The sequence below is a fragment of the Peromyscus eremicus genome, chromosome 1, assembly GCF_949786415.1.
Source record: "Peromyscus eremicus chromosome 1, PerEre_H2_v1, whole genome shotgun sequence".
Lineage (NCBI taxonomy): Eukaryota > Metazoa > Chordata > Mammalia > Rodentia > Cricetidae > Peromyscus > Peromyscus eremicus.
This window is the reverse complement of record NC_081416.1, coordinates 23,430,936-23,456,538: the sequence shown is the minus strand read 5'-3', so window position 1 is coordinate 23,456,538 and position 25,603 is coordinate 23,430,936. Positions and strand designations below refer to the sequence as shown.

The window sequence follows — 25,603 nt, the reverse complement described above, 5'->3', positions numbered from 1 at the left end:
AACTTTGGAGAGAAGCAAGTGGTCTTAACTGCTGAGTCATTTTTCCCAGTCCCTTATATGTGTTTTCTGAGTGCTTTAAAGTGAAAATTAATTTGTCAGACCTTCAACACTTTGTGGCCTTGATAAAGGACTTTTCTTAACTTAAAATTTATTATGTTGGACTCATAGTTTTGATTGTGTTTTTTTTTAAAAAGAATCCTTTGTTAATTCAGGAAATGTTTGCATTCACATTTACATACAGTGTATTCTTTTGTCCAGATGCTTTGGGAAAATGGAATTAATGGCATTTTAGCAGATGAAATGGGTTTGGGAAAGACTGTTCAGTGCATTGCTACAATTGCATTAATGATTCAGAGGGGAGTACCTGGACCTTTTCTTGTTTGTGGCCCTTTGTCTACACTTCCAAATTGGATGGCTGAATTCAAAAGATTTACCCCAGAGGTAAGATATATTTTCTTAATATTATTTATTATTATTGCATACATTTTTTCTGTTTTGTTGTTTGAATTATAGGTCACCCATAGTAATTAAATTGATTTCCATATACTTTGCATCTGATTTGACTTACTCAATTTAAACAGTACTTTTCTTTGGTTTATGGGATTGGTAGGCTGATACATTTTGCTGAAAATTTCCTTAGTTTGTTTTTGGGATTTCACAGATTGATTAATCTGAGACACATCTACATAAAACAAAATTTCTTTATCATGTTTATTTTTCTGCTTGTTTTGTTGAGACATTGTTTCAGATAGGTTTAGCCCAGTCTGAGCTTGGATTTGCTGCAGTCCTGCTTCTTCCTCAGGCTCTTGACTGCTCAGCATGTCACATTTATTCTTTTTATTTTTAAAATCATGTGCACCATATGTGCACCTGGTGCCAATATAGGGCATCAAATCTGGAACTGGAGTTACAGACTTTTGTGCCATAATGTGGGAATTGGGGATGGTAATCATGTCCTCTCAAAGAGCAGCAAGTACTCTTAACTGCTGAGTTGTTTCTCTAGTTTCCTCATGTTACTCTTCCATGGATTTTTTCTTTTACCCAAATGCATGCTATCTCCTCTGTCCCTCCAATAATATTCCTTCTTGTATGTGTCAGTTCATTAAATAATGAGTTCTGGATTGCAAAAGATTTATTTTTGCTCTTATTTCTAAGTGCTTGTTTTCAAGTGAAGCAAAAGTCCTTCATACACATGCTATCTTATCAATGTTCTTGCCTTGAGAATGAAAAGAATATGTTCCAAAAGTGGCTTACCCATCTGCCTCATAAACTTTTTTGTTTTGGAGTGCTTCTTCTTTTTTATTTTTAATTTTCTTTTATTTTAGTCCAGTGATTTATTAAGTTGACTTATTTTGTCATAGGAAATACAGAACTAAAATTATCTTTTAGAAAGTGACTTGTTCTATATTTTCCAACTCATTTATATTTTGCTCTGAATCAATATAATCTTGTAGATTCCTACTATGTTGTATCATGGAACCCGGCAGGAACGTCGGAAATTGGTAAAGAATATCCACAAAAGACAAGGGACCCTGCAGATTCATCCTGTGGTAATCACATCATTTGAAATAGCCATGCGAGACCAGAATGCTTTACAGGTACAGATGGTTGTAGTTAATGAGTCAGATTTTTAATTCATACTATTACTATCCAGTAATATTTGTTTCATTGTTGTTGAAGTAATGTACTTTGCGTTTCCTTTTAGAAACTGGAGGCTTGTGATGATTGTGATGGAGGTTTTTGTCTCTTGGTAGAATTAAAGACTGGCATTTTAAACTGGCCATATTAAAGTATTAGAATCAGCCATACATAAATCTGCTCTATAAATATGTCATAGATATAGTAGTTTGGATTTATTGGTCGAATTTTATTCAAATGTGAATAGAATATTTAGGACTGTGAATGATACTCTGTCCTTTTTCTTTATTGTTCTAGCTTATTTATTAATGTTCATGTTTTATTTACAATGCAGTTAATTGCCTTTTCCCCTCACTACTCCATCTGAATTGCATGTAGTTCTTACTGTTTTGCATTTCCTTCTGATCATGTAAGTTCATCCTGAGTGAGTCCCCTTAGCTTTTTCTTTCTTTTCTTTGTTTTATTTATTTATTTTTAAGATGGGGCTCTACATAGCCCTGGCTGTCCTGAAAATCACTGCAGATCTACCTGGCCTCGAATGCAAAGATTCACCGACCTCTGCCTCCAGAGTGCTGGCATTGGAGGCATGTGCCACCACTTCTCAAACCCTTAGCTTTATCTTACATGAAGTAAAGAAAGTAGCATAGATAATGGCTTCAATATGACATCAGAGCGCACAGCTTGTAAGAGGAGTATACACTCACAAGCAGTGTTTATCAAATGTTCCATTTGTGTGTGTGGTACTGTTGAATATGATTTGACAATAGCCATAGCTCCATAATTTAATAAAATGCGTACCATTAAAAATTAGCTATAGTAGCTGGCATCATGACTAATCTTAGTACTTATAAGGCAGAGGCAGGAGGATTGCTTTGATTTAGGACTAGCCTGGACCACCACAGAGTTACATCTTGTCTTCAAGGACACGGACACACACACACACACACACACACACACACACATACACACACATACACACACACAGTCTAAAAGCCATTTCTTTACAGTAAATATATTTATAGAAGAAAGATAAACGGCTCGGTGCAGTGGTGCATCCCTTTAATCCCTATGCTTGGCAGGCAGTCGTACACAGATCTCTTGAGTTTGTGTCCAACCTGGTCCACATAGCTAGTTCCAGGCCAGCCAGCATTGCATAGTGAAACCATGCTTCAAGTAATATATGGAGTACTTGTAATTCTAAATAAGAGTTTTGGGCTAAATAACTACTGTTGAGGTAACAGATACAATTTATTCATAAATCATACTGTATATTCTCTTTTTTTTCCCGAGACAGGGTTTCTCTAGTTTAGGTGCTTGTTCTGGATCTCGCTCTGTAGACCAGATTGGCCTCCAACTCATAGAGATCCGCCTGGCTCTGCCTCACGAGTACTGGGATTAAAGGCGTGTAATTCTCTTTTGTGACTTGATTTTTATTTAAACATGTAACCTGGCGACTCATGATTTCTTCTCTACCTTGCCTATATTGATGATGAAACTTGCTTGCCAGTTCCTTTTGCTGTTGTGAAAATTTTTTCTCTTTCCCACTGAGCCATTGAACTGTTGCCAGGATTTTAGTTTTAGTTGGTGATGGGGCTGAGGTTCCTGTTGATGACAGCAAAGGCATCAGTGCTTTCTCACTGGTAATCAGTAACTTACTAGTTACTTTTCCAGGTTTCATCTTATTTTCCTCTTTGGTTTTTCTCTTTCTTGTCTTTCACTTACTTATTTATAAAGGGTGTTTTGTATTTTATGTTGCACTTTTAAATGAAAGTTTTGTAGTGAGAGATTATTCAGATTACTTGGCTTATTATGTTACCAGAAAAGTAAAACCCTTTAATTGTTACATTTAAAAAGTAGTAATACTTTTTTCCTTCTGTTAGGAATTTACTGTGTAAAGTTTAAATGTACCTCATTTCATATTTTTTTATACAATCATATATATATATATATATATATATATATATATATATATATCCCCCCCCCCCCCGCCTCCTGAGTGCTGGATTAAAGGCTTTCGTCAGCCACCTAGCTGCAACAAATGCCACTAAGCCATCTCTGCAGTCACCTTTTTTTCTTTAATGTGTTTTTAGCTAATCACACTGGCAAGGCTATCTTGGCTTGATAGTTTGATGTCTGTTTCCAGAAATTATGCATATTTATTTATTATATAATTAAGTGGATTTTATTTCCTTGATCAACATTAAAGGAAGGACAAGTTGAGAGAACAGTTTTTAGGGCCTTATGAAAATATGGCGTTTTTTGAAAATATTAATTGCTAAATTTGGCTTCTGAGGATAGGAAACACCTAAAATCAATGAGGGAAGTTACCAGATTAAAAAGAATGTCAATTTCAGCCAGGCATAATGGTGCACATTTTAATCCTAGTAGAGGTGGGTGGATCCCTGTGAGTTCGAGTCCAGTGTGGTCTATATAGTGAGGTCCAGGGTAGCCAGAGCTTCATAGTAAGACCCTATCTTGAAAAAAACAGAAAATAACAAAAAAGATTATCAGCCGGGCGGTGGTGTCTCGTGCCTTTAATCCCAGCACTTGGGAGGCAGAGCCAGGCGGATCTCTGTGAGTTCGAGGCCAGCCTGGTCTACAGAGCGAGATCCAGGAAAGGCGCAAAGCTACATAGAGAAACCCTGTCTCGGAGAAAAAAAAAAAAGATTATCAGCCTTATATGTATATGTAGGTCTCAAAATGAAAATTCCAAAAATGCTTTTGGAGCACACTGGTCTTTGTGTTTCGTGCCTTTAATACTAGCACTCAGGAGACATAGGCAGGTGAATGGATCTCTGAGATCTAGGCTAGCCAGGGATACATAGAGATACCCCATCTAAACAAAAAACAAAAGTAAAAAATAAGTAATAAAACCAGATTTTGGAGTACATGTGACGAATGGGAGATTTTTCTTTTTCCCTTCATTATTCCATTATTATTTTGATACCAATTTTCCAGGACTCTAATGTCATGTGGCAAAACACCATGGGAAAAGCTAAACATGATTTTGACTTCAGAATGAGGAAAATATTAACACATGACATTAGGAGGATTTCCAGTGAAGTGTATTCCAGGAATATAATTGACACGGGGTTTATGAATTTAACTATTATCATGACAACAGGAGAAAAAAAATAATCCCAGTAGGTAGTAAAATGACATCTGATGGAATTCTATAAATGTCCCTGATAAGAAAAGTCTTATGGTTAGAAGTATTTTTTGGGAAAAAATTATGAGATTGATTCTTAAAATTTCTTTCCTTGATTCATTTTCTAGCATTGCTATTGGAAATACTTAATAGTAGATGAAGGACACAGGATTAAGAATATGAAGTGCCGGCTAATCAGGGAGTTAAAACGGTTCAATGCTGATAACAAACTTCTTTTGACTGGTACTCCCTTGCAAAACAATTTATCAGAACTTTGGTCATTGCTAAACTTTTTGTTGCCAGATGTATTTGATGACTTGAAAAGGTAGGTAAGGCAGCTACTTGTTTTCTTTTTTTCTTTTTCTTTTTTTTTTTAAGCCTCAAAAACCTGTGTTCTTAGCTGAAATTCATTCCTTTTTTTGGTAGCTGAATTGAAATGATATTTTAGCCAATTCTTTGTGCTCTATATTATGTTTTCTACTTTTGACGGAATATATGTGAGAGAAGATAAGAATTTAAAATGTTTAGATTGATTAAAGGAAAGCAAAAATAATTCTTAAGGGACTGGGAAGAAGGCTTAGCAAGTGAAGGTCACCAAATCTGAAGGCCTGAATTCAGTCTTGAAAGCCCACACCAGTGGAAGGAGGCAGTGGCTTCTGCAGTTTGCTTTTCTATTTCCCTTCCTGTGTTATGGCACATGTGTACACCCCTTCCACAAATAAGTAATTTTACATTTACAAAAAAACAATACCTTAAAATATTTTTCCTAAAGAAAAGTAGTGAAACATGAGCTTTTCAATACTCACGTGAGTATAAGATTTTATCTTAGCTTTCTAAAATACTTTCATGTGGATAATTCCATTTATAGAATAGCTCAATCAGTTGAGGAGGTTATGTTTGTTGTTTATTTCATGTAAGGAAATCTGGATAGAAGTTGTTAAATATGACTAGTTAGTACCAGAGAAAACTTGAAAATTCCCAACTTCAACCTAATACTGTTATTGTTTATATATTTGAATTTCAAATTATATTTTCCAAAAGCTTTCAGATACTAGTATCTTCAGAATTGAAAAATATTACATTAGTACAAAAAATTAATATGAAATAAAGCAAAAAATTGAGATCAAATAATTAAATTATATTTATGTTGGCATTAGTGAGGGAAGAAGGCTAATTGAATATGGGGAACTTTGTATTTTATTTTGAAAATGTATTTTAAGTCTGGTTATTAAACTCTGGCATAAGGCCAAGCTCTTACTGTGACTATGCATACTTATTAAAGGATAAACTTTGAAGATCTATGAATTAGAGTTTCAAGGTGCTAGTTGAATATCTTAATTTTCAAAACCATACATCAAGTGGTCTATATTTGAGGAAATGTGGTCTACTTATGAATATCTGCATTCTTATACCATTCCCCCTTTTCAACATAGGGAAGAACTAAGATAAATAGTTTATCCCTTTTTCCACTTAAACATTATAGTTATATTGAACTTGAAAACATTGGACTGTATGTGTGGTAGTGCGTGCCTATTATCCCTGTGTGGTGGAAGGAGGATCAAGAGTTCAAAGCCAGCTTAAGTTATATGGCCAGACACTGTCACCAAAACCCAAGAGCTTAGGATATAAGTTGTTGTTATAGAAGGTCCTGTGTTCCAGCCTTAGCATCACATCTACTCATGCATGTACATGTAACAGCCATTTGTTAGATTTATACCTGTAGAGAAATACCATTTAGCCTCAGTTTTCAAAAAGAGCATTGTCACTTCTATAACTATCTATGAATGTTTCATAAATGTGTGCTGTAGATACAGCTCAGTGAAAAAGTTCTGCTTAGCATACTTGAATGAAGCCCTGGCTTCTATTGTTAGCAGGACAAAAGCAACTAAGCAAAAAATAAATAAATAAATAAATAAATAAATAAATAAATAAATAAATAAATAAATAAATAAATGAAGCAATGAAGCAATGAAGCAATGAAGCAATAAATAAATAAATAAATAAATAAATAAAAATATAAATTAAAAAAAAACCAAAAATTCCGTGATCTGTATTTGACTTGTATATGATTATGTCTCTCTCTCTCTTTATTTAGGAAAAAATGTCCCCTTTCAGATTTCAGAATAATTATTTTCTCTTCATTGAATGCAGATTTTAATTGAATTTTAAAACTTGCCTCTTGAATACTTGTTGGAACAATGTTTCTGCTTCATCATACACAAGCTAATATGAAATTGATTCTGTGTATAGTGGCACATGCCTGTAATATCAGCAGGAGAGTTTAGGAAGACCAGGAGTTCATGGTCATGCTTGGCTATATAGTGAATTTGAGTTCGGCCTGGGCTAAATGAGACCCTATCCATCTCAAAAATCTAAAGAAAATTAAAAATATGAAATTGTAAACATGTATCGGGTTGTGTAATTAGTGTAAATTGTATTCATGTAGTAGGTTAACTTGTAATCATTTTTCTTTTCCAGCTTTGAGTCTTGGTTTGACATCACTAGTCTTTCTGAAACTGCTGAAGATATTATAGCTAAAGAGAGAGAACAGAATGTTTTACATATGCTTCACCAGGTGCCAAACCTCCTTATTCTGCTCACTTTATACTTATAAAATAAATAAGGAATTCTAGAGTCTTAACCTTTGTAGTAGAGACTTGAACAGTGAGTCACCCTAAATTTAATTGCCTTTTTCTTACTTTGGCTTGTCACATGGGTTTATGGCAGAAACTCAAATACTCACCTAAATTTTGCCTTTTTTAAAAAAAATTATCTTCATTTACTTTTATTGGTTTATTTTATTTTGTTTATCAGCTAGACAGTAAAAATATGTATGTAGGTTCATGCAATATTTGCCAATAATTGTGTGGTTTACTTCCTTACATGGCTAGTGTCTAATCCACTTATGTTTCATGCTTCCTGCAATTCCTGTTCTATCCATCTGCAATCTACCTATCCATCATACTTGTGTTTACTTTAGACAAATAAGCTTTCAAAGCTCATCTTCCAGTCTTGGAAACATTTTGAATGTGCTCGAAAAATTTATTCACTTTTATAAAATTATTTTTCTTTCAAAGGTATGTGCTCATTAAATATAGGTGAAACAGTAGAAAATAAAAATAATTCTTTGTCCATTCATCCTCTTTACCAGTTATGCTTGTGTTTTATGTCCTTGTATTCACCTGTCACTGTATAAACCTTTATTTATCTGTATTTTGTGAATTAAACAGTTTTTCATTACAGAAGTTACTTTTACTATGCTTTAAAAGAGATTAAAGTTTTTCCGGTGTGAATATTTAGCACCTTATATTTTATCTTATTTATTTTTTAAAGACAGAATCTTTCTATGTAGCCATGGCTAGCCTGACTATATATATATATATATAGAAGGGTGGCCTTTGATTTGATAGTTATTACATGAGATTTGCCTGCCTCTGTCTGGAGTGCTGGGAATAGTGCTGAGCAGGCGCATTGGATTTTAACTATGCTTTATATCCTGTTGTCCTGCCCCTCTATAATTAATTATATATACTTTTTATATCAATTTTTTCTGTATTATAAATAAGTTTAAAATATCTGTACTTAAATCTATTCCCATTTTCTATTTTCTTAGAAGAGATTTCTGGGTTAAAGGGCTTGAAAAGTTTCCATTGATTCTTTCATCTAAATTTTAGACCATCCGTCGCCTTTACTGTGGTAATGTGTTCCAGACAAGCACTCTACCATTGAGCTATTTCCCCAATGTATTACATGAGGCTTTGCAAAAACAGGCAGTTGTTGCCCAGAAAGAATTTATATATCTACAAAAATTGCATGGAAAAAAATTTAAAGTGAAACTAGTTGACTCTGTATATATAACAGTTTTTGAGGATTAGAAATCTTTTAAAACCAAAGTTGAAAATAATTTATATAAACCTGAGCTTAATCTTATTACCACACCAAAGAATTGAGATACTCAAATGTCTATGGATCTTGTGAATTTTGTGAATTACATGTTTTAGTATCTATTTCTCAATGGTTCCTCATGTGTGCTACAAGTAACTTACTGGCCTATATGTTGCAAATACTTTCTTTTTCAACATATATTTATGTAAACTTTTTCCCCTCCCCAAGACATGTAGATCTCTGTAGATCAGGTTGGCCTCTAACTCAGAGTAACCTGCTTCTGCCACTGGAGTGCTAGATTTAAGGGATGTGCATCCACATCCAACAATTAGTGTAAACTTGTAATGATGTCTGTGGGTGTATATGTGTTTATAAGTTATCAAGTGCTGGTCTGGTATGGGGAAATCTCAAGGAGATACTTTAGGAAGAATTCTCAAGATAGTTAAGAAGAAGATTTATTTGTTCATGTTTAAATTTTAGATTTTAACTCCTTTTCTACTGAGAAGACTGAAGTCTGATGTTGCTCTTGAAGTCCCTCCTAAGCGAGAAGTAGTTGTTTATGCACCACTTTCCAACAAACAAGAGATCTTCTATACAGCTATTGTGAACCGCACAATTGCAAACATGTTTGGCTCTTGTGAGGTAATTGTGGGTTTGAAATAACTGTAGATGAGATGACTTAAAATTTCATGACTGATTTTAGTCTTTTGTCTCCTCACCTATTTTCAGGACTTTGTGAGTAAATAAGGCCCAAAGCAAAACGTACTTTCTGTTATCTACAGTCCTCCTAAACTTTAAGTGATCATCAGTATATTATTTGTTTTGTGGTCATTGGAAGTACTTGTTTAAAACTTACATATCTAGGTGCTGGAGAGATGGCTCAGTAGTTAAGAGCAATGGCTGCTCTTCCAGAGGACCCAGGTTCAATTCCCAGCACCCACATGACAGCTCACAACTGTCTGTAACTCCAGTTCCAGGGGCTCTGATGCCAGTGCACATAAAATAAAGTTAAATAAATAATACACTATTTAAAACTTATATATAATGGGTAGCAGCCTGGGTTTGATGATCCTTTGTACTATAAAACAAAAAGGACTAATCATCATCATCTAGAGAATGGACTTTGAGAAGCATATATTCATCATATGTCGTAATGAGTTTCATAAAGACATTTTCATTCAAGTGTATCATGTATTTTGACCAAATTTGCCCTCTTATATCCCACAAACTCCCACACCCTTAGAAGTCCAATTTTTACAACTACAAAATCTTTGAGTCACTTTTCTAAAGGCTTATCAACCAGACCAACTCCCTCCAACTATGTGCTTCCTTTCTAAGGAGGTATCAGTAACCAAGAGGATTTGAGAGTATTTGAAATTTTTATATAACATCCACCATATTAAAGGAGTTGGAATAGGATGCATGATTATCAGGTATACATAAAAGTATACTTTATTCATATTTAGAACTTCAACAGAGTTTTAAAGCAGGTGGCTTTTTATATATTCTCTTTAGAAGGAAACAATTGAGCTAAGTCCTACTGGAAGACCAAAACGGCGAAGTAGAAAATCAATAAATTACAGGGAACAAGATGAATTCCCTAATGAATTAGAAAGACTAATAAGTCAAATACAGCCAGATATAAACAGAGAAAGGTAAGAGTTTAACAGTAACTTTAGATATTTAAATTGTGTTTTTTACATTTGTCATACTTACATGCTATGTTTTTGGTAGGACTATTGTGGATGTTAATATCCCTAAAGAATCTGAAGTTAATTTGAAACTACAGAACATAATGATGCTACTTCGTAAATGCTGCAATCATCCATATCTGATTGAATACCCTATTGACCCTGTCACACAAGAGTTTAAGGTAAATATCATTTAATAATTTAGTGTTTTGTTTTCTTTCTTTTTTTTTTTAGTATTGAGGCAAAACATTTTGTTTGGTAGATTAAATACTATGCTATTTCATTTCATTTACTTTTTTCTTTCTTTTTTTCTTTCTTTCTTGAGATAGGATCTTAACTATGTAGCCTGGAACTCACTCTGTATACCAGGCTAGCCTAAAATTCACAAGATATGTATGTTACCTGTCTTTGCCTATCTGTGCTGGGATTCAAGCCGTGTGCCACCTCACCTGGGCATGATTATTTTTTAGTTATATGTATATGCCTGTGTGTCTGGGTGGGTTTGTACACATGTGTCTGAGGATGCCAAAAGAGACCAGAACCTCTGGAACTGGAATTAAGATGCCTGACATGTGCTTTTACTTGCTGGTCCTTAGTGAAATGTTTCTGTAGCCTTAATCATTAGATTGTTACAACTCCTGTGTTTTCTTTAATTTCTACTAAGTTCTGACCGTAATTTTTATACACATTTTACTGAGTTGTGCAGAACAAACCTCAATACGTACGTGTATGAACTGCTGTTTTCTTATGTAATGCTTTTCTAATTTTGTTTGGGATTTTAATTTTTATCTTATGTGTATGAATGTATGTATGTATATGCATCATGTATGCCTCATGCCTGTTTAGGTCAAAAGAAGGGACCTGGAACTGGAATTAGGGTTTATGGATTTTGGCCATGTGGGTACTGGGAACTGAACCGTGGTCCTCTGCAATAGCAACAAGCCTTTTTAACCACTGAGCTATTATTATTTCAGCCTCCAATTTTTATTTTTTAACCAAGGCTGGCCCCAAGGTTTTTATATAACTGAGGCTAGCCTTGGACTTTGATCCTTTTACCTCTGCCTCCAAGGTGCTTGGATTACAGACATGTGCCACATCACCTGGCTATACAAAGCTTTAGAGAGAGTAATAGGAAATGTAGATCGTGTTTCATGGATAAGTTCATAATTCTACTTTAACCTAATTTTTTAGTGTCAGTTACTGTTTTTTTTTTTTTTTCCCTTTAGAGTCTTTTATTTATTTTTTCTGAAAAAGTAACTTTCAATTTAAAAAGATTGAATAGTACCTTGTCATTAAAAATTGAACTGTTAAGGCTGGATATGGTAGTACAAGCCTTTAATCCCAGCACTCGTACCACTTGAGATAGAGGCTCTCCAAGGCTACACAGGGAGACCCTGTATCAAGAAACCAGAAAAAAAAGTGAACTATTAAAATGGCGAATAATTGGTGATTATAGTAACAATTTTCTTCCTTTTTCTTGTCTACTTTTAAGATTGATGAAGAATTGGTAACAAATTCTGGGAAGTTCTTAGTTTTGGATCGAATGCTGCCAGAACTGAAAAAAAGAGGTCACAAGGTTAGGTATTTCTAATTAGAATTTTAACCATTTAGTTTTTCGTAAGTCAGTATAGATATTAAGATGTATTTAAATTTCAGGTGCTGGTTTTTTCACAAATGACAAGCATGCTGGACATCTTGATGGATTATTGTCATCTTAGAAACTTCACATTTAGCAGACTTGATGGGTCCATGTCTTATTCAGGAAGAGAAAAAAATGTAAGACCATACATATGAATTTTTTTTTGTAACTTCTATCTTCATTTTTGAAATAATATGACCAAAAATCTTGTGGTAGGATTAAGGACAAGCATTTCGATTTAGTACTAACATCTTAGTTTTTGAGTCTCATACCTATATACATGTAATTTTCTGGCACAGTCTTAGATATAATAATATCCTACTTACTCAACCACTACTGTAATAACTTTGGGATAATAAGGCATTGTTTTCTGATTTTTATCCCAGTTTTCAACTTTTAGCATGAAAATGTTAAGTATGTGACAGTCAGAAGAATTTCTTAGTTGGCTACTATTATTCTATCCAGAACCTGCCATTAACACTCCGTTGTTCCTTTTCATCACACCTGACATACAACAGTCCATTGTATCTACTCAACACTCCTTCATTTATTTTTGTTGTTGTCGTTTGTTTATTTGTTGTTCAAGATAGGATTTCTTTGTAGCCCTGGCAGTCCTGGAACTCGCTCTGTAGACCATACTGGCCTCGAACTCAGAGCCACCTGCATCTCCCTCTCAAGTGCTGGGATTAAAGGTATGAGCCACTACTGCCTGGTATTGTGTAGCACATGAATACCTGGTGCCTGTGAAGCCTAGCAGTGGGTACGCAATCTTTGGAATTGAATCCCAGCCACTGGGAGAGCAATAAGCACTCTTACCCACTTACACTGTTTCCATTATGTGTATGTGTGTGTGTGTTGGTTTATGCATATGTTGGTTGTATAGATGTGCACATGTGCATGCACCGAGGTAAGGAAGACATTAAATGTCTTACTCCATTAAAAGTAAAACTCATTAATTAGCTAAGCTTGTGGGCTAGAAAGCTCCAGGGATCAGCCTGTCTCTGCCATTTCAGTTTCTCCCACCAGCTCTGTCATTAGTGACCATGGCTGCCACTTGGTGATTTCATAGATGCCAGGGGTCTGTGTAGTTAGAGAATTTCTCTATCCCACCCAGCACTGAGGTCCTACAGCTGCTTATAAAATAATCACTCAGAAGCTTATATTAATTATAACTGCTTGGCCACTAGTTCAGGCTTTTTACTGACTAGCTCTTACGCTTAAATTAACCCATAATTCTTATCTGTTTAGTCACGTGGCTTGGTACCTTTTCTCAGTTCTGCCTTGTCATCTTGCTTCCTCTGTGTCTGGCTGGCGACTCCTGACTCTGCCTTTGTCTTCCCAGCATTCCTTTAGTCTGCTCACCCCACCTATACTTCCTGCCTGGCTACTGGCCAATCAGTGTTTTATTATCCCACAGCAGATCTGAACTCAGATCATCTTGCAGATATTTTACTGACTAAGCCATCTTTTAACCATTTTTTGCTTTTTTTTTATATTGGGTATGATATATAGCTTTAACAAAAATAAAAATATCTTGCAGAATGTAAATGCTTGAAAAGCAAAGTTTATACAAGCAGAGGTTTTATTAGTGAAAATAATTGTTTCCTAGCTTTAACAGTAGTTTTTAAAATGTCTTCCACTTCAGTCATTTTTAAAGTTAGTTTCTTTTTCAAATTTTTTGTCAATGTTCCTTTTGCTTTAGATATACAGTTTCAACACGGATCCAGATGTTTTTCTTTTCTTAGTGAGTACACGAGCTGGTGGCTTAGGCATTAATTTGACTGCAGCGGATACGGTTATCATTTATGACAGTGATTGGGTAAGAAGTACAGCAATATGCTGACTATATTTCTGTTCTGAAATTTTTATCCTTTATTACATACATATATTACAGTTTCATTTATCTATTTTTAAAAGTGCCTATTTGCAGGTAGGAATTATTCACAAGTTGTCTGCCTATAAAAACAATATTTTCAGAGTATTTAAATCATTTTAATTCACATTTATTTTGTGTGTGTGTGTGTGTGTGTGTGAGAGAGAGAGAGAAGGAGAGAGACAGACAGAGAGACAAAAGTAGCACAACATATAAAAGTTAGTTCTCTCCACCATGTCAATCCTGGGGAGTAAACAGAGGTGGTCAGGCTTTACCCACGTAGCCATCTCACTGGCACCTGTGGGAGCATTAATGTAGAAATTTTTACAACTGTCCTGTGTGAGTGGCAATTCATGCAGCCATTCTGGAAGTTAAAGTGCATCTAAGAACCATTAGGAAGTTTCTCGTCAGATAATGTGCATTATTATTGTTTTATGAGGTTTTCTTAAGTTTAAGGTTTTTTGTTTTTGTTTGTTTTTTGCTTTTTTGTTTTGTTTTGTTTTTTGGAGACAGGGTTCTTCTGTATATCTCTGGCTGTCCTGGAACTCTGCTCTATAAACAAGCTAGCCTTGAACTCAGGGATCCACCTGCCTCTGCCTCCCTTAGTGCTGGGATTAAAAGTGTGTGCCACAACTGCCCCAAAAGCTTAAGTTAATTTTAACATAATTCTGCTAACTGTACCTTTCTTTTCAACTTTAAGAATCCCCAGTCTGATCTCCAGGCCCAAGATAGATGTCATAGAATTGGTCAGACAAAGCCAGTTGTTGTATATCGCCTTGTAACAGCTAATACTATTGATCAGAAAATTGTGGAAAGAGCAGCTGCTAAAAGAAAACTGGAGAAGCTTATCATCCATAAAAGTAAATGATTTTTAACTTGTTTAAAGTATTTTTATTTTATTATTTTTGTGTGTGAGTGTATTGCCTGCATAGATGTCTGTCCCCCATGTGCAAGCCTAGTGCTTAGGGAGGCCAGACGAGGGTGTTGGCTCACTTGAACCTGAAGTTACAGATGGTTGTGAGCCTCCATGTGGGTGCAGGGAATTGAACCTAGGTCCCCTGTAAAAGCAGCCAGTGCTCTAAACCTGAGCCATCTCTCCAGCCCTGTAAATGATTGTTACATGGTAAAATTTGTGCTTTCGTTGTCTATTTGTGTGTTGAGAATTACCATTTTTGTTACTTTCTAAAGAAAATTAATACAGCTTCATGTCAGGATTTAAATGTGTAATAGGATTTGCAGCTACTAACAGTACATTCATTGAGTTGTCCATAGACAGAAAGAACCTCAGTGATTAGATAACTGCTGAGGGAAAGGGTCAAGGATAATGACTCTTTGGGGTATAATGTCCCCAAATCCATTGTATAAAATTTAACATAATGCTAGTGTATATTTCTGGTAAGATATTTGTTTTCCAAAAGCTTTAAAACTTAAGAGCATTCAGTGTACTAAATATTAAATGCTAATGGTATCTCATAGTAGTATTATCAAATTCTATTTAATGTAGAATAGATTTTTTTGAAGAAGAAAATGACTTGAGTGAGGAGCTTCCCAATTTCTTGGGATGGTTCTTTTTAATTGTTTCAAGACAGGGTTTCTCTGTGTATCCCTGGCTGTCCTGGAACTCACTCTGTAGATCAGGCTTGAACTCACACCTGCCTCTGCCTCCCAAGTGCATGCACCACCACTGCCCAGTCAAGGATAGTTCTGTTTTTATTCATTTAACATAAATTTCTATTTTATAAAGTAGTACAGTGGCTACCTGAAGAAAAGTTGAAATTGTTTCTCTTAAGGCTAGAGAAATGAGAGGACCTTGATCTTAAAAGTAATGTGTAAAGTCACTTCTTACTGATTTTACAATACTCATCTGCCTGCACATACCTTATGTTGTCTGGCTTATTTTATCTTTTAATTTCATATTCTTTATTATTTTGTGTTTATGCATGGTTGTGTGTCTGGGTGTATGTGCCCACTGGTGTAGTGGTCGAGGATAATTTTAAAATGGGTTTTGTCCTCCTACCTTTATACGGCTTCAGGCATTGAATTCAGATCATCAGACTCTTGTTGGCCTTCATACCTGGTTTTGATGGAAAAGCAGATTAGATTTGAGAGAGAATTAATCTGACTTGGTAGAAAATGTACATTGTGGTTAAAAATTTCAGAGTGAGTAAAATGAGCCTTGTCTTTCACAACTTTTTAACCTGTGTTACTTAAGAAAATTGATAAAAATTATTTCTTTAAACGTTGAACCTAGTTTTAGTTTATGAAGATTTTTATCCATGATTATGTATTCTCAAGTCTGTTTTCAGTATTCGAAGATACTAAATTCATAAAATATTAAGGAATATAAAAATACAAACTTACTGAAATACAGTAAATCCATATAATAAAATAAATGTTAAGTATAAAATTTAATGACTGTTCCAGAAAGTTTCCTTGTACCCTTTCCAGTCATTCCCTGTGCTTCTCTGACACATGCTGTTTTGGATTTTGTCAGTGTGACAGAATAAATGGTTTTCTTTAACAGTTCAGCTGTGTTGGGTTGTTTTTTTTTTTCCTATTTACTTTTGTTTAACATATTTTGAGATTCATCTATATGCTATATATTAGAGGGATTTTGTCTTACTCAGTATTTCATTTACCTTTCTATTGATGGACGTTTGAAATGTTCCCCAATTGTGTTTATTATGAATAAGCTAATTGTTTGAGTCATTGTTTATGTGTTGCCTTTATTTGTTCTTAAAAGGGATATGTGTTTTTCTGTTAGTAAGTATTAAACTTTTCCTAAATTTACAAAAAAATTTTATACTTCAGCAAGATCCAAGAGGTTTAATTTCTTCCATTTTGACAATCAAAAATAAAACATCTTTAGAAAGTTATCAGCCAATGAAATAGCACAGTGGATCCCTATACACAAAATAAATCAGTAAATGTTAAATTTTCTTTCAAATTATAAGCCTTGTTCCTGGTTTTCAATAGATTATGGTTTTCAAAGAAATTTATAGTGTGGATTTGTTGATTTGTTTGTTTTGTTTTTCTTTACCTCTTCAGATCATTTCAAAGGTGGTCAGTCTGGATTAAGTCAATCTAAGAATTTCTTAGATCCTAAGGAATTAATGGAGTTATTAAAATCTAGAGATTATGAAAGGTAAAATTTCTTTAAATTTTATTATAATATATATAGGTAGGTAGATAGAAAGCGAGAGTGTGCTTGTGCCTGTGTGGAGGTCAAAGGACAACTTGGAAGGGTTGTTGTAGTGTTTTATCTATATAGATGTTTCTTCTGCATGTATATCTGCATGTCTGATGTTTACAGAAACCTGAGGAGGGTATTGGATCCCCTAGAACTAGAGTTCAATATTGACAGTTAGGAGCTGCATGGTGGGTGTGGAGAGATGGAATTCAGGTCCTCTGGAAGACCAATTAGGGCTTTTAAGTTCTGAACTCTCCAGTCTAACATTTCATTTTTTCTTTCTCTTTTCCTTTTTTTTTTTAAGATTTATTTATTTATTTTGTATAGTGTTCTGCCTGCATGTATGCCTGCATGCCAGAAGAGGGCACCAGATCTCATTATATATGATTGTTAGTTAGCCACCATGTGGCTGCTGGGAACAGAACTCAAGACCTATAGAAGAGCAGCCAGAACTCTTAAATTAACCTCTGAGCCTTCTCTCCAGCCCCAGCAATGTTTCTTAATTTAGAAAAATGTAATGCATAGTTCTGGGTATAGTCTGATAATACTTGGATATTGTTTTTATAGGGAAGTAAAAGGATCAAGAGAGAAGGTCATTAGTGATGAAGACCTAGAGTTGTTATTAGATCGAAGTGATCTCATTGGTGAGTATTTGCCTTTTTTGAATTAAAACTTTGAAACATTATGCAGAAAGTAGTGTTGTAATGAAGCCTTGGTGTAGAATATTCATCCATAATTGTTCACAGCATTTAGTAAGTCCTGTTCCTTGCTGTTTCTTTTTGTTAGAGACTTAAAATCAAACATCTGTCATGACATTATAAACATGAGTATGTCTACATGTTGTTAAACTGATCTACTTAGGTCAGTATTGCACTTTAGAATTTTGACACTAATTAATTTCATCTATTTCTAATTTATTCAAGTTTCCCCAGTTGTCTCACTTTTATTGGCAGTTTTAAAACAGTATCCAAATTGTGTTCGTTATTTATCTTCTAATATTGCTGCTCATCTTTTGCTTTTCTATGTTATTGGTTTATGGGAGGACCTCAGTTATTTTCCCTGTAAAATGGCTTGTACTCTGAAATTGCCCATTGTTTTAAAGTTCCATATTTGAGCCATTGACGGTGCTTTATTGTCATATTAGAGAGCATATTGTGTCTGGGTTTTTATTTTTGGTGAGATAAGATTAATCATGTTCAGGCATTTTATTTCCCCTATTAACTTCTACTAGTTCTTTGAGATTTTTGTATAGCCTATTTTGATCACTTATGCTCCCTCCCCCAATTCTTCCCAGATCAACTTCTTGTTCTCTGTCCACTTTACTCTGTGTTCTTTTGTTTTTATTTTTAAATCCTTCAAGACCAGTTTATGTTGCCCAAATAATCTTGAATGCATAATTTTACACTGGAGCGTGATCAACTTAACCAGGGGCTATACTCTAGAAAATTGTCCCTCTCTTAGCAGTAGACAATTGCTATGTTCCATGGGTAGGTGTGGGATTGTGTTTCCCATTCCTCATCTCTGTGCTGGAATTTTGTTTGCTTTCAGCTTGTTACATGTATGTGTATGCTGTTGGAACCAGTATGAGTTCATATGTGGAATTGCCCTGCTGTGTCTAAGATGTTTTCTTGTAGTCAACCACCATCTCTAGTTCTTACATTCTTCTGTGTCCCCTTTTACAGTACAGATTTTTATAAATATTTATTTAATCTTACTTGTAGGGATGTTTTCCCTACATATATATCTGTGCACCATTTGTGTGCCTGGTACCCACAAAGGACAGAAAAGGGTCTTGGATTCACTAGAATTGGATTTACAGGCATGTTGTGAGCCACCATGTGGGTGTTGGGACTTGAGCCAGGGTCCTGGAAGGACAGAGTGCTCTTAAACACTGAGCTATGTCTCCAGGCTGGAAGTCTTTTTTTTCCTTCCTTCCTTCCTTCCTTCCTTCCTTCCTTCCTTCCTTCCTTCCTTCCTTCCTCCCTTCCTCCCTTCCTCCCTTCCTCCCTTCCTCCTTTCCTCCCCTCCCCTCCTCTCCCCTTCCCTCCCCTCCCCTCCCCTTCTCTTCTTTCTTTTTTTTTTCTTTTTTTTTTTAAATAATTCTTGTGAATGTGTATGTGTGTAGATATGTGTTGTCTGCCATGGCACCCAGTTTGAGGTCAGAAGACAACTTTGGGTGTTAATCCTCACCTACCTATCTCCTCAAATTGTCTCTCCAGCTCCCCCCTTTTTGAGACAGGCTCTGGATGTATAGACTAAATTGCTCTTGAACTTCCTGTGGTCCTTCTGTCTCTGCCTCTGCCTAAGTGCTGGGATTACAAGTCTTTGACCATCATGCCCAGTTTTAAACTGGAATGAAGTCCAGCTTTACAAAATCTGTGTGTCACAAGTTTGGAGCTGTATCTAAGTAATCTTTGTGAAAGGTTGAAGTTTTCTTTAAGAGTATTATCAAGTTTCAGATTTTTAATTTTAGGTTTGTTATCTAGTTTAAGGTTGGTTGCTTGTGGTTTTTTTTTTTTTTAAAGAAAATGTGAGGAGTTTGATTGAAGGCTTTACCAAGCTCCCCAACTGCACTGCCAAAACACTCATCTAGGAAGTTACTACTGAACTCAGTATTAACCAAGGATAATAGCTGTCGCTTTAACATTGTAGAAGGTTCTAAATACTGTAAGATAATAGACTAGAGGAGTAAGAAATAAGAATTGAAATTGCTCTCAAAGGATGGGATTATAGGTGAATGCTACTGTGCCCAACAGGAAAATAATTCTGAAATAAAATACAGAGTTCATAAGGCTGGGAAGAGGGTTTAGCAGGTAAGAGTACTTACTGGTATGGAATGGGGATCTGAGTTCAAATACCCAGAGCCTATGAAGAGCTAGGCATGATTACACATGTGTCTATAACTTTCCTTATGAGAGGTAAGGGGGAAGGAAGGAGAAAGGAGAATTGTTCAGGTTTGTTGAACTCCCACTAGTTCCAGGTTCAATAATAGACCCTGTCTCAGGGGAATAAAGGGAAGAGTGATAGAGAGGACACCTGATATCCTCCTGACCTTATTCTCAGGTTTATACACAGACTCTGTGTGTGTGTGTGTGTGTGTGTGTGTGTGTGTGTGTAGCATATTATATATATATAATATAAAGTATAGAGCTCACTATGAAAAACGATTTTGTTAAATTTATGCTGAGATAATTCTGTGAGACACATGGAACATAAACAAAAATTTGTACTTGTTCTAAGCTGAAAGTTTAGTAGAGCAACAAGCTTTTAATTGCTAAGCATCTCTCCAACCCTATTTTTCAGCTTTCAAACTAAGCATAATTGCCTTTTTAAAAACATCCCTTATGGGGCTGAAGAGATGGCTCAGTGTTTAAGAGCACTGACTGCTCTTCCAGCACCTACATGGCAGCTAACAACTATCTGTAACTCCAAGATCTGACACCCTCACACAGACACACATGTAGGTAAAACACCAATGAAAGTAAAATAAAAATAAAATTAAAAAATCACTGAGAAAACAATCAGATTAGTGTTTTGTTTCTAGCTTTGTATATGTAGGATTTGGACCAGCAAAATGAGGCTTCATATTGTTTCCTCTGTGCTGATTGGAGTTGTAATAAAGACTGTTATATTTTGGAGAGAGGACTTCTGTTTCAACATATTTGATATTTCTTACGATTTTTTAAGATTTTTTTATGCCTTTAAAAATGTATGTGTCGTAATATTTCTCTCTTAGATCAAATGAAGGCCTCAAGACCAATTAAAGAGAAAACAGGGATATTCAAGATACTAGAAAATTCCGAAGATTCCAGTGCTGAATGTTTGTTTTAAAGCAGAGTGAAATGGCTTATAAAAACTTTTGTTTACATCCATTCTGGTAACTTGCCTACTGGCTTTGAAATCTGGATTATTCACTTTACTTTTTGGATTATATCAGTTTATATAATGTAACTAGTATTGTTATATACTTGGAATGATAATTTTCTGAGATTTATTAAGTACAAAATTCCTATTAAATTTAGTTTTATCAGTTATCTTTTGGGACTAGGTTGTACTTTTGAGTATTGTCTTTGAATATTGTCTAATATGTACTTAACCATTGGCAAGTTTATACAGTCTTCCTGTGGAAGTTTAGTGTTTCCCCTCAACCCCTTTAGTGATATAATTCATGGGATTTGGACTTCAGTTATGGAGCAAGGTTTTGATGAGGGAGATTGATTGAAATTGTACTTTTTTTACTAAATTTTTTTTTAATTTATTTTACATGCCAACCACAGTTTCCCAAAAATTGTACTTTATACTGCTGAAGAAAATTGTTTGAGTTTTGAGTCAGTAAAATGACTTACCAAATAAATGTTTATTATAATATGATCTCATCACATTATTTGTCAGGAAACTGGTAATTTAGTTAAAATAATAACAAGGCTTAACTGATACTGGGATTCAACTTGCCTGATCTGGCTTCATTCTTTTGTAAGGCTGTCTTATAACAATTTCAGCAGAAAAGCTCAAAGAAATTGTAAAATCTTGATAAAAACTCAGATTTTGGGGAAGGATACCTTATGCAAAGGAAGAATAGAAGTTGAATGGAGAAACCAAGAGAATTTATAGAAAGGTCAGATACAACCAGAGGGAAGAAAAGACCTCTTTGTATAAGAAACTCAGGAGCCAAAGTAAGGAACCGTACCAGCCTCAAAGGGAACAATCATTGCCCTGCATGAAAGGTTATAAGACAGTGAAGAAGAAATCCTGGGTAAACCCTTCCTAGGAGAGAGGACATGTTCAGTGAGCCACGTATTTATTTACTTTCTTTTTTAAAATTTGTGCATGTGTGTGGTTGTTGTTAAATCTTGGAGTTATTGGAGGTTATGAACCTTCTGACATTGATGCTGAGAAGTAAACACAGGTTTTCTGGAGGAGCAATAGGCACTCAACTGGTGAGCTGTCTTTCTAGCCCCTAGATCATGTGTTTATTAATTGTCCTATAGAAAATTGTTACATGTATCTATATTCAAATGAAAGGAATTTAGAATAATGGAACTAAAAAAAGGAAAATTTTTTGAGAAAGCATTTGATCAAATAAGATACCAGTATAGGTAGTAAACTTCGGGTGCTCTTTTTTTAGTAGTAAAAATGTTCAACAGTCATAAAAGAAGGTAGAGTTGTCATGCTTGGAATTAATCATAACTCAGTGAGTTGCCTAAAAGTTGTATAAGCTTTTATAATGTTTCTTTAAAATTTTTTTTTTATTCATCATTTTTGTGTGAGTGCATACATGTCGTGGCATGAGTTCAGAAGTCAAAGGATAACTTTCAGGAGTCAACATTCCACCTTTATGTGGAATCTGGAAATCAAGCTCAGGCACTCAAGGCTTTTTTCCCACTGAGATGCCTTGCCAGCCCCTGTAGTATTCTTATAAATATGAATATTTTATAGCTTTATTTCTGTTTTTAACACTTTTAGTACCTCCTCCCTCTCATCTTACTCCCTATTGCATTGAGAAAATAGAAGCAGGGCTGGAGAAGTATGTGGCTCAGTGGTTAAAGAGAACTTGTTCTTACAGAAGGCTGAGGTTCGATTCCCAGCACCCACATGACAGCTCACAAACATCCCTAACTCGAATTCCAGGGGATCTGATGTCCTCTCCTAATCTCTGTGGGCCCCAGGCTTGCATGTAGTGTACAGACATTCATGCAAGTAAAACACTGATATAAATTAAATGAATCTGAAAAAATAAAATGGAAAAGAGGTAGAGGCAGATAGATCTTTGAGTTTGAGGAGGTTCTTCGTTAAGCTTTTGCAGCACTGTAATGTTTTATCTTTTTCTCTGATTACAAGTATATAGTGCAGTTTTAGAGAGTATACAAATTATACTATGACTTTATGGCTAGTGGTTCTTGTAGATAAAGTTTTCAACTCGGAGTTTTAAAGTATTAATTATTGCTCAATGCAGTCATAAAAATTGACTGGGGGTGGGGAGCTGAAGATGGCTCGGTGGTTAAGAGTACTGGCTGCTCTTCCAGAGGACTAGGGTTAGGTTCCCAGTGCCCAGTTGGCAGCCCACAACTATAACTCCAGTTCTAAGGAATCTGATGCCCTCTTGCTCTCTGCAGGCACCTGGCATGCACATCATAGACAGACCTTAACATGTAGGCACAATATCCATACATGTAAAGGACATACATTATCTGGGGCCTTCATTAATTTCTAATATGTGAATAGTTATAAGAAATCAAATGTTTAAAAACTGCTGATGTGTAGGATGTACTACCTCTAATAGCTTGTTTTTCTCAGTATTTTATTTTAAAAACTTTGCCCATATTTTTGTACACTTAACTTAGTTCTTCAGTGTGTATCCACATTTTACCTACTGCTGTGTTGCTTTTCATAATTTCTATGTGAGTTTTCACCCATCCACCAGCAATTCTTGTTTTTTTTTTTCTTTTCTACAGCTTTGTCAGTGTTTCACAACCTTTCTGATTTAGGCCATTCTGATTATTATAAAGTACCATCTTGTTTAAATTTTGCTTCTTAGTTTTTCTTTTGGTCAGTTTTTGCTCTAGTTTTGCATGTATAATCTATGCAAGAATCAGTTTCAAGTTTTGTTGAGCATCTCTATGATCATATCTCGTTTTATGTAATCATCTTATTTTTGTTTAAACTATATGATCTAAATAGCTTGGATTATAGTGTTTATTCTTAAAGTATTTAAACATGTTATTTTCTCTGTTCCTCTAGATATATTTTATAAATTTTGCTGGTTATAGTTTCACCATTATTTATCTGTTTTCTAAATTTTCATGATTTTCTTGTAAGCCCAAGGATTTCTTAGATATTTATCAGTGGAGGCCCATAAAGGTTTCCTAGTGACGTCTGAGCTTGCTTTACCCAGCAGGGCTGCATTAGAGGATTGCTTGACCACCTGTGTGGTTACCAGGTGATTGGAAAGGGTCTGCACTTGGCTGTGCTGGGGGGGAGGGAGGTCTTTTGCTCCACCCCTTGGCGTTCCTATGAATAGCCCTTTAGGAGAGACAGAAGGGGCTGGTGGATAAGGGTCCAGGCCCTCTCGAGCTATCCTGTGTTTCTATCTGTTTCTCTCCCCTCTATCCTTCTATCCTTCTATCTAAATTTCTTATCCCTTACTCCTTGGGTAAAATGTGGGTGCTGGTCACCCAGCTGGGCTCCCACATTTATCTTGTGGGCATGTTACTTTTTTGAAGTTAACTCTTTTGTTGCTTTTACCTACATTGCATTATTGTCCGAAAACATGATATGTATGATGCTTTGTTTGTTTAATTGCTTGTTTTTTACTTTTGTGAAACAGTGTTTCCTTTAGCCTGAGCTGGCTTCACATTTGTTTGTAGCAAAGGATGACCTTGAACTACTGATCTTCCTGCCTGCACCCTTCAAGAGCAGGCATTGCAGGCTTGCACGGCCACACATGTATGATGTTAAGTTTTTAGAAGGTACACTTTCTTTGTGGCCCAATACATGACTAATTAGTTTTGTGAATGTCTTCATTTATACTTGAAAAGAATTTACATTTTTTATTATTGCTTTACAAATTGTTTTCTTTAATAAATATAAATCTATACTTGATCAATTTGTAAACATTTCTTTTTGAGAACCATTCATGTTAAAAATTTCAATGTTACGGGCTAGAGAGATGGTTCAGCAGTTAAAGAGCACTGGCTGCTCTTCCAGAGAACACAGGTTCAATTCTCAGCACCCACATGGCAGCTCACAGCTGTAACATGAATTGCTAAACGGTCTTATTAATAAAAAACCCAGAGCCAGATATTGGGGTAAAAGCTGAGAGGAATAGAACAAGCCAGCCACAAGTTCTTACTGCTAGGAAATTCTCAGCCTAAGAGAGCTACTCTCTGTATTCTCATGCCTTATATAACTTTCTTGCCTTGAACTCAAAGAGATTTGAATGAATCTCTGCTTCCTGAATGCTAGGATTAAAGGCATGTGCTACCACTGCCTGACCTCTATGTTTATATAGTGGCTGGCTTTTTCCTTTGATCCCCAGGCAAGCTTTATTTGTTAGAACACAAATAAAATGTCACCACACAGAACTGTAACTCCAGTTGCACCCTCACACAGAAATAAATGCAGGCAAAACACCCACTGCACATAAAGTAAAAATAAATAAAACTTTAAAACAAATTTCAAAGTTCTATATTAAATCAGTTCTCTGTAGAATTGAGTGCTAGAGAGGTCAGGCAGAGGTTAAGAGCACTGGCTGCTCTTTCAGAGGTCCTGAGTTCAAATCCCAGCCACCATGTGGTAGGGTCTGATGCCCTCTTCTGTTATAAAAGTGTATATGCAGATAGAACACTTGTATACATAAAATAAATCTTAAAAAAAAAAAAAGAAAAGAATTATACTGTTCAGTGCCAGGCTGTGGGGCCGCACGCTTTTAATCCCAAGCAGAGCGTGCTGGTCTACAGAGCTAGTTCCAGGACAACCAGAGCTACACAGAGACCCTGTCTCTTTAAAAAAAAAAAAAAAAAAATGTACAGGTAGATGTACA

At 35.3% G+C, this 25,603-nt stretch overlaps 1 protein-coding gene across 1 annotated transcript in view; it reads left to right on the top strand.

Moving 5' to 3' along the window:
- The window catches only part of Hells (helicase, lymphoid specific), a 36,311-nt gene extending 14,876 nt beyond the window's left edge, over positions 1-21,435 (top strand). The window contains exons 9-22 of the mRNA XM_059258457.1: positions 259-441; positions 1,455-1,598; positions 4,915-5,111; positions 7,265-7,361; positions 9,152-9,313; positions 10,187-10,326; positions 10,406-10,544; positions 11,855-11,938; positions 12,019-12,138; positions 13,704-13,820; positions 14,575-14,734; positions 16,923-17,019; positions 17,632-17,708; positions 20,801-21,435. Of these exons, the coding sequence (XP_059114440.1) occupies positions 259-441; positions 1,455-1,598; positions 4,915-5,111; positions 7,265-7,361; positions 9,152-9,313; positions 10,187-10,326; positions 10,406-10,544; positions 11,855-11,938; positions 12,019-12,138; positions 13,704-13,820; positions 14,575-14,734; positions 16,923-17,019; positions 17,632-17,708; positions 20,801-20,895 (1,812 nt within the window). The 3' untranslated portion in view covers positions 20,896-21,435. The remainder of the gene's footprint in view (positions 1-258; positions 442-1,454; positions 1,599-4,914; positions 5,112-7,264; positions 7,362-9,151; positions 9,314-10,186; positions 10,327-10,405; positions 10,545-11,854; positions 11,939-12,018; positions 12,139-13,703; positions 13,821-14,574; positions 14,735-16,922; positions 17,020-17,631; positions 17,709-20,800) is intronic.
- The last annotated feature ends 4,168 nt before the right edge of the window (positions 21,436-25,603 follow it).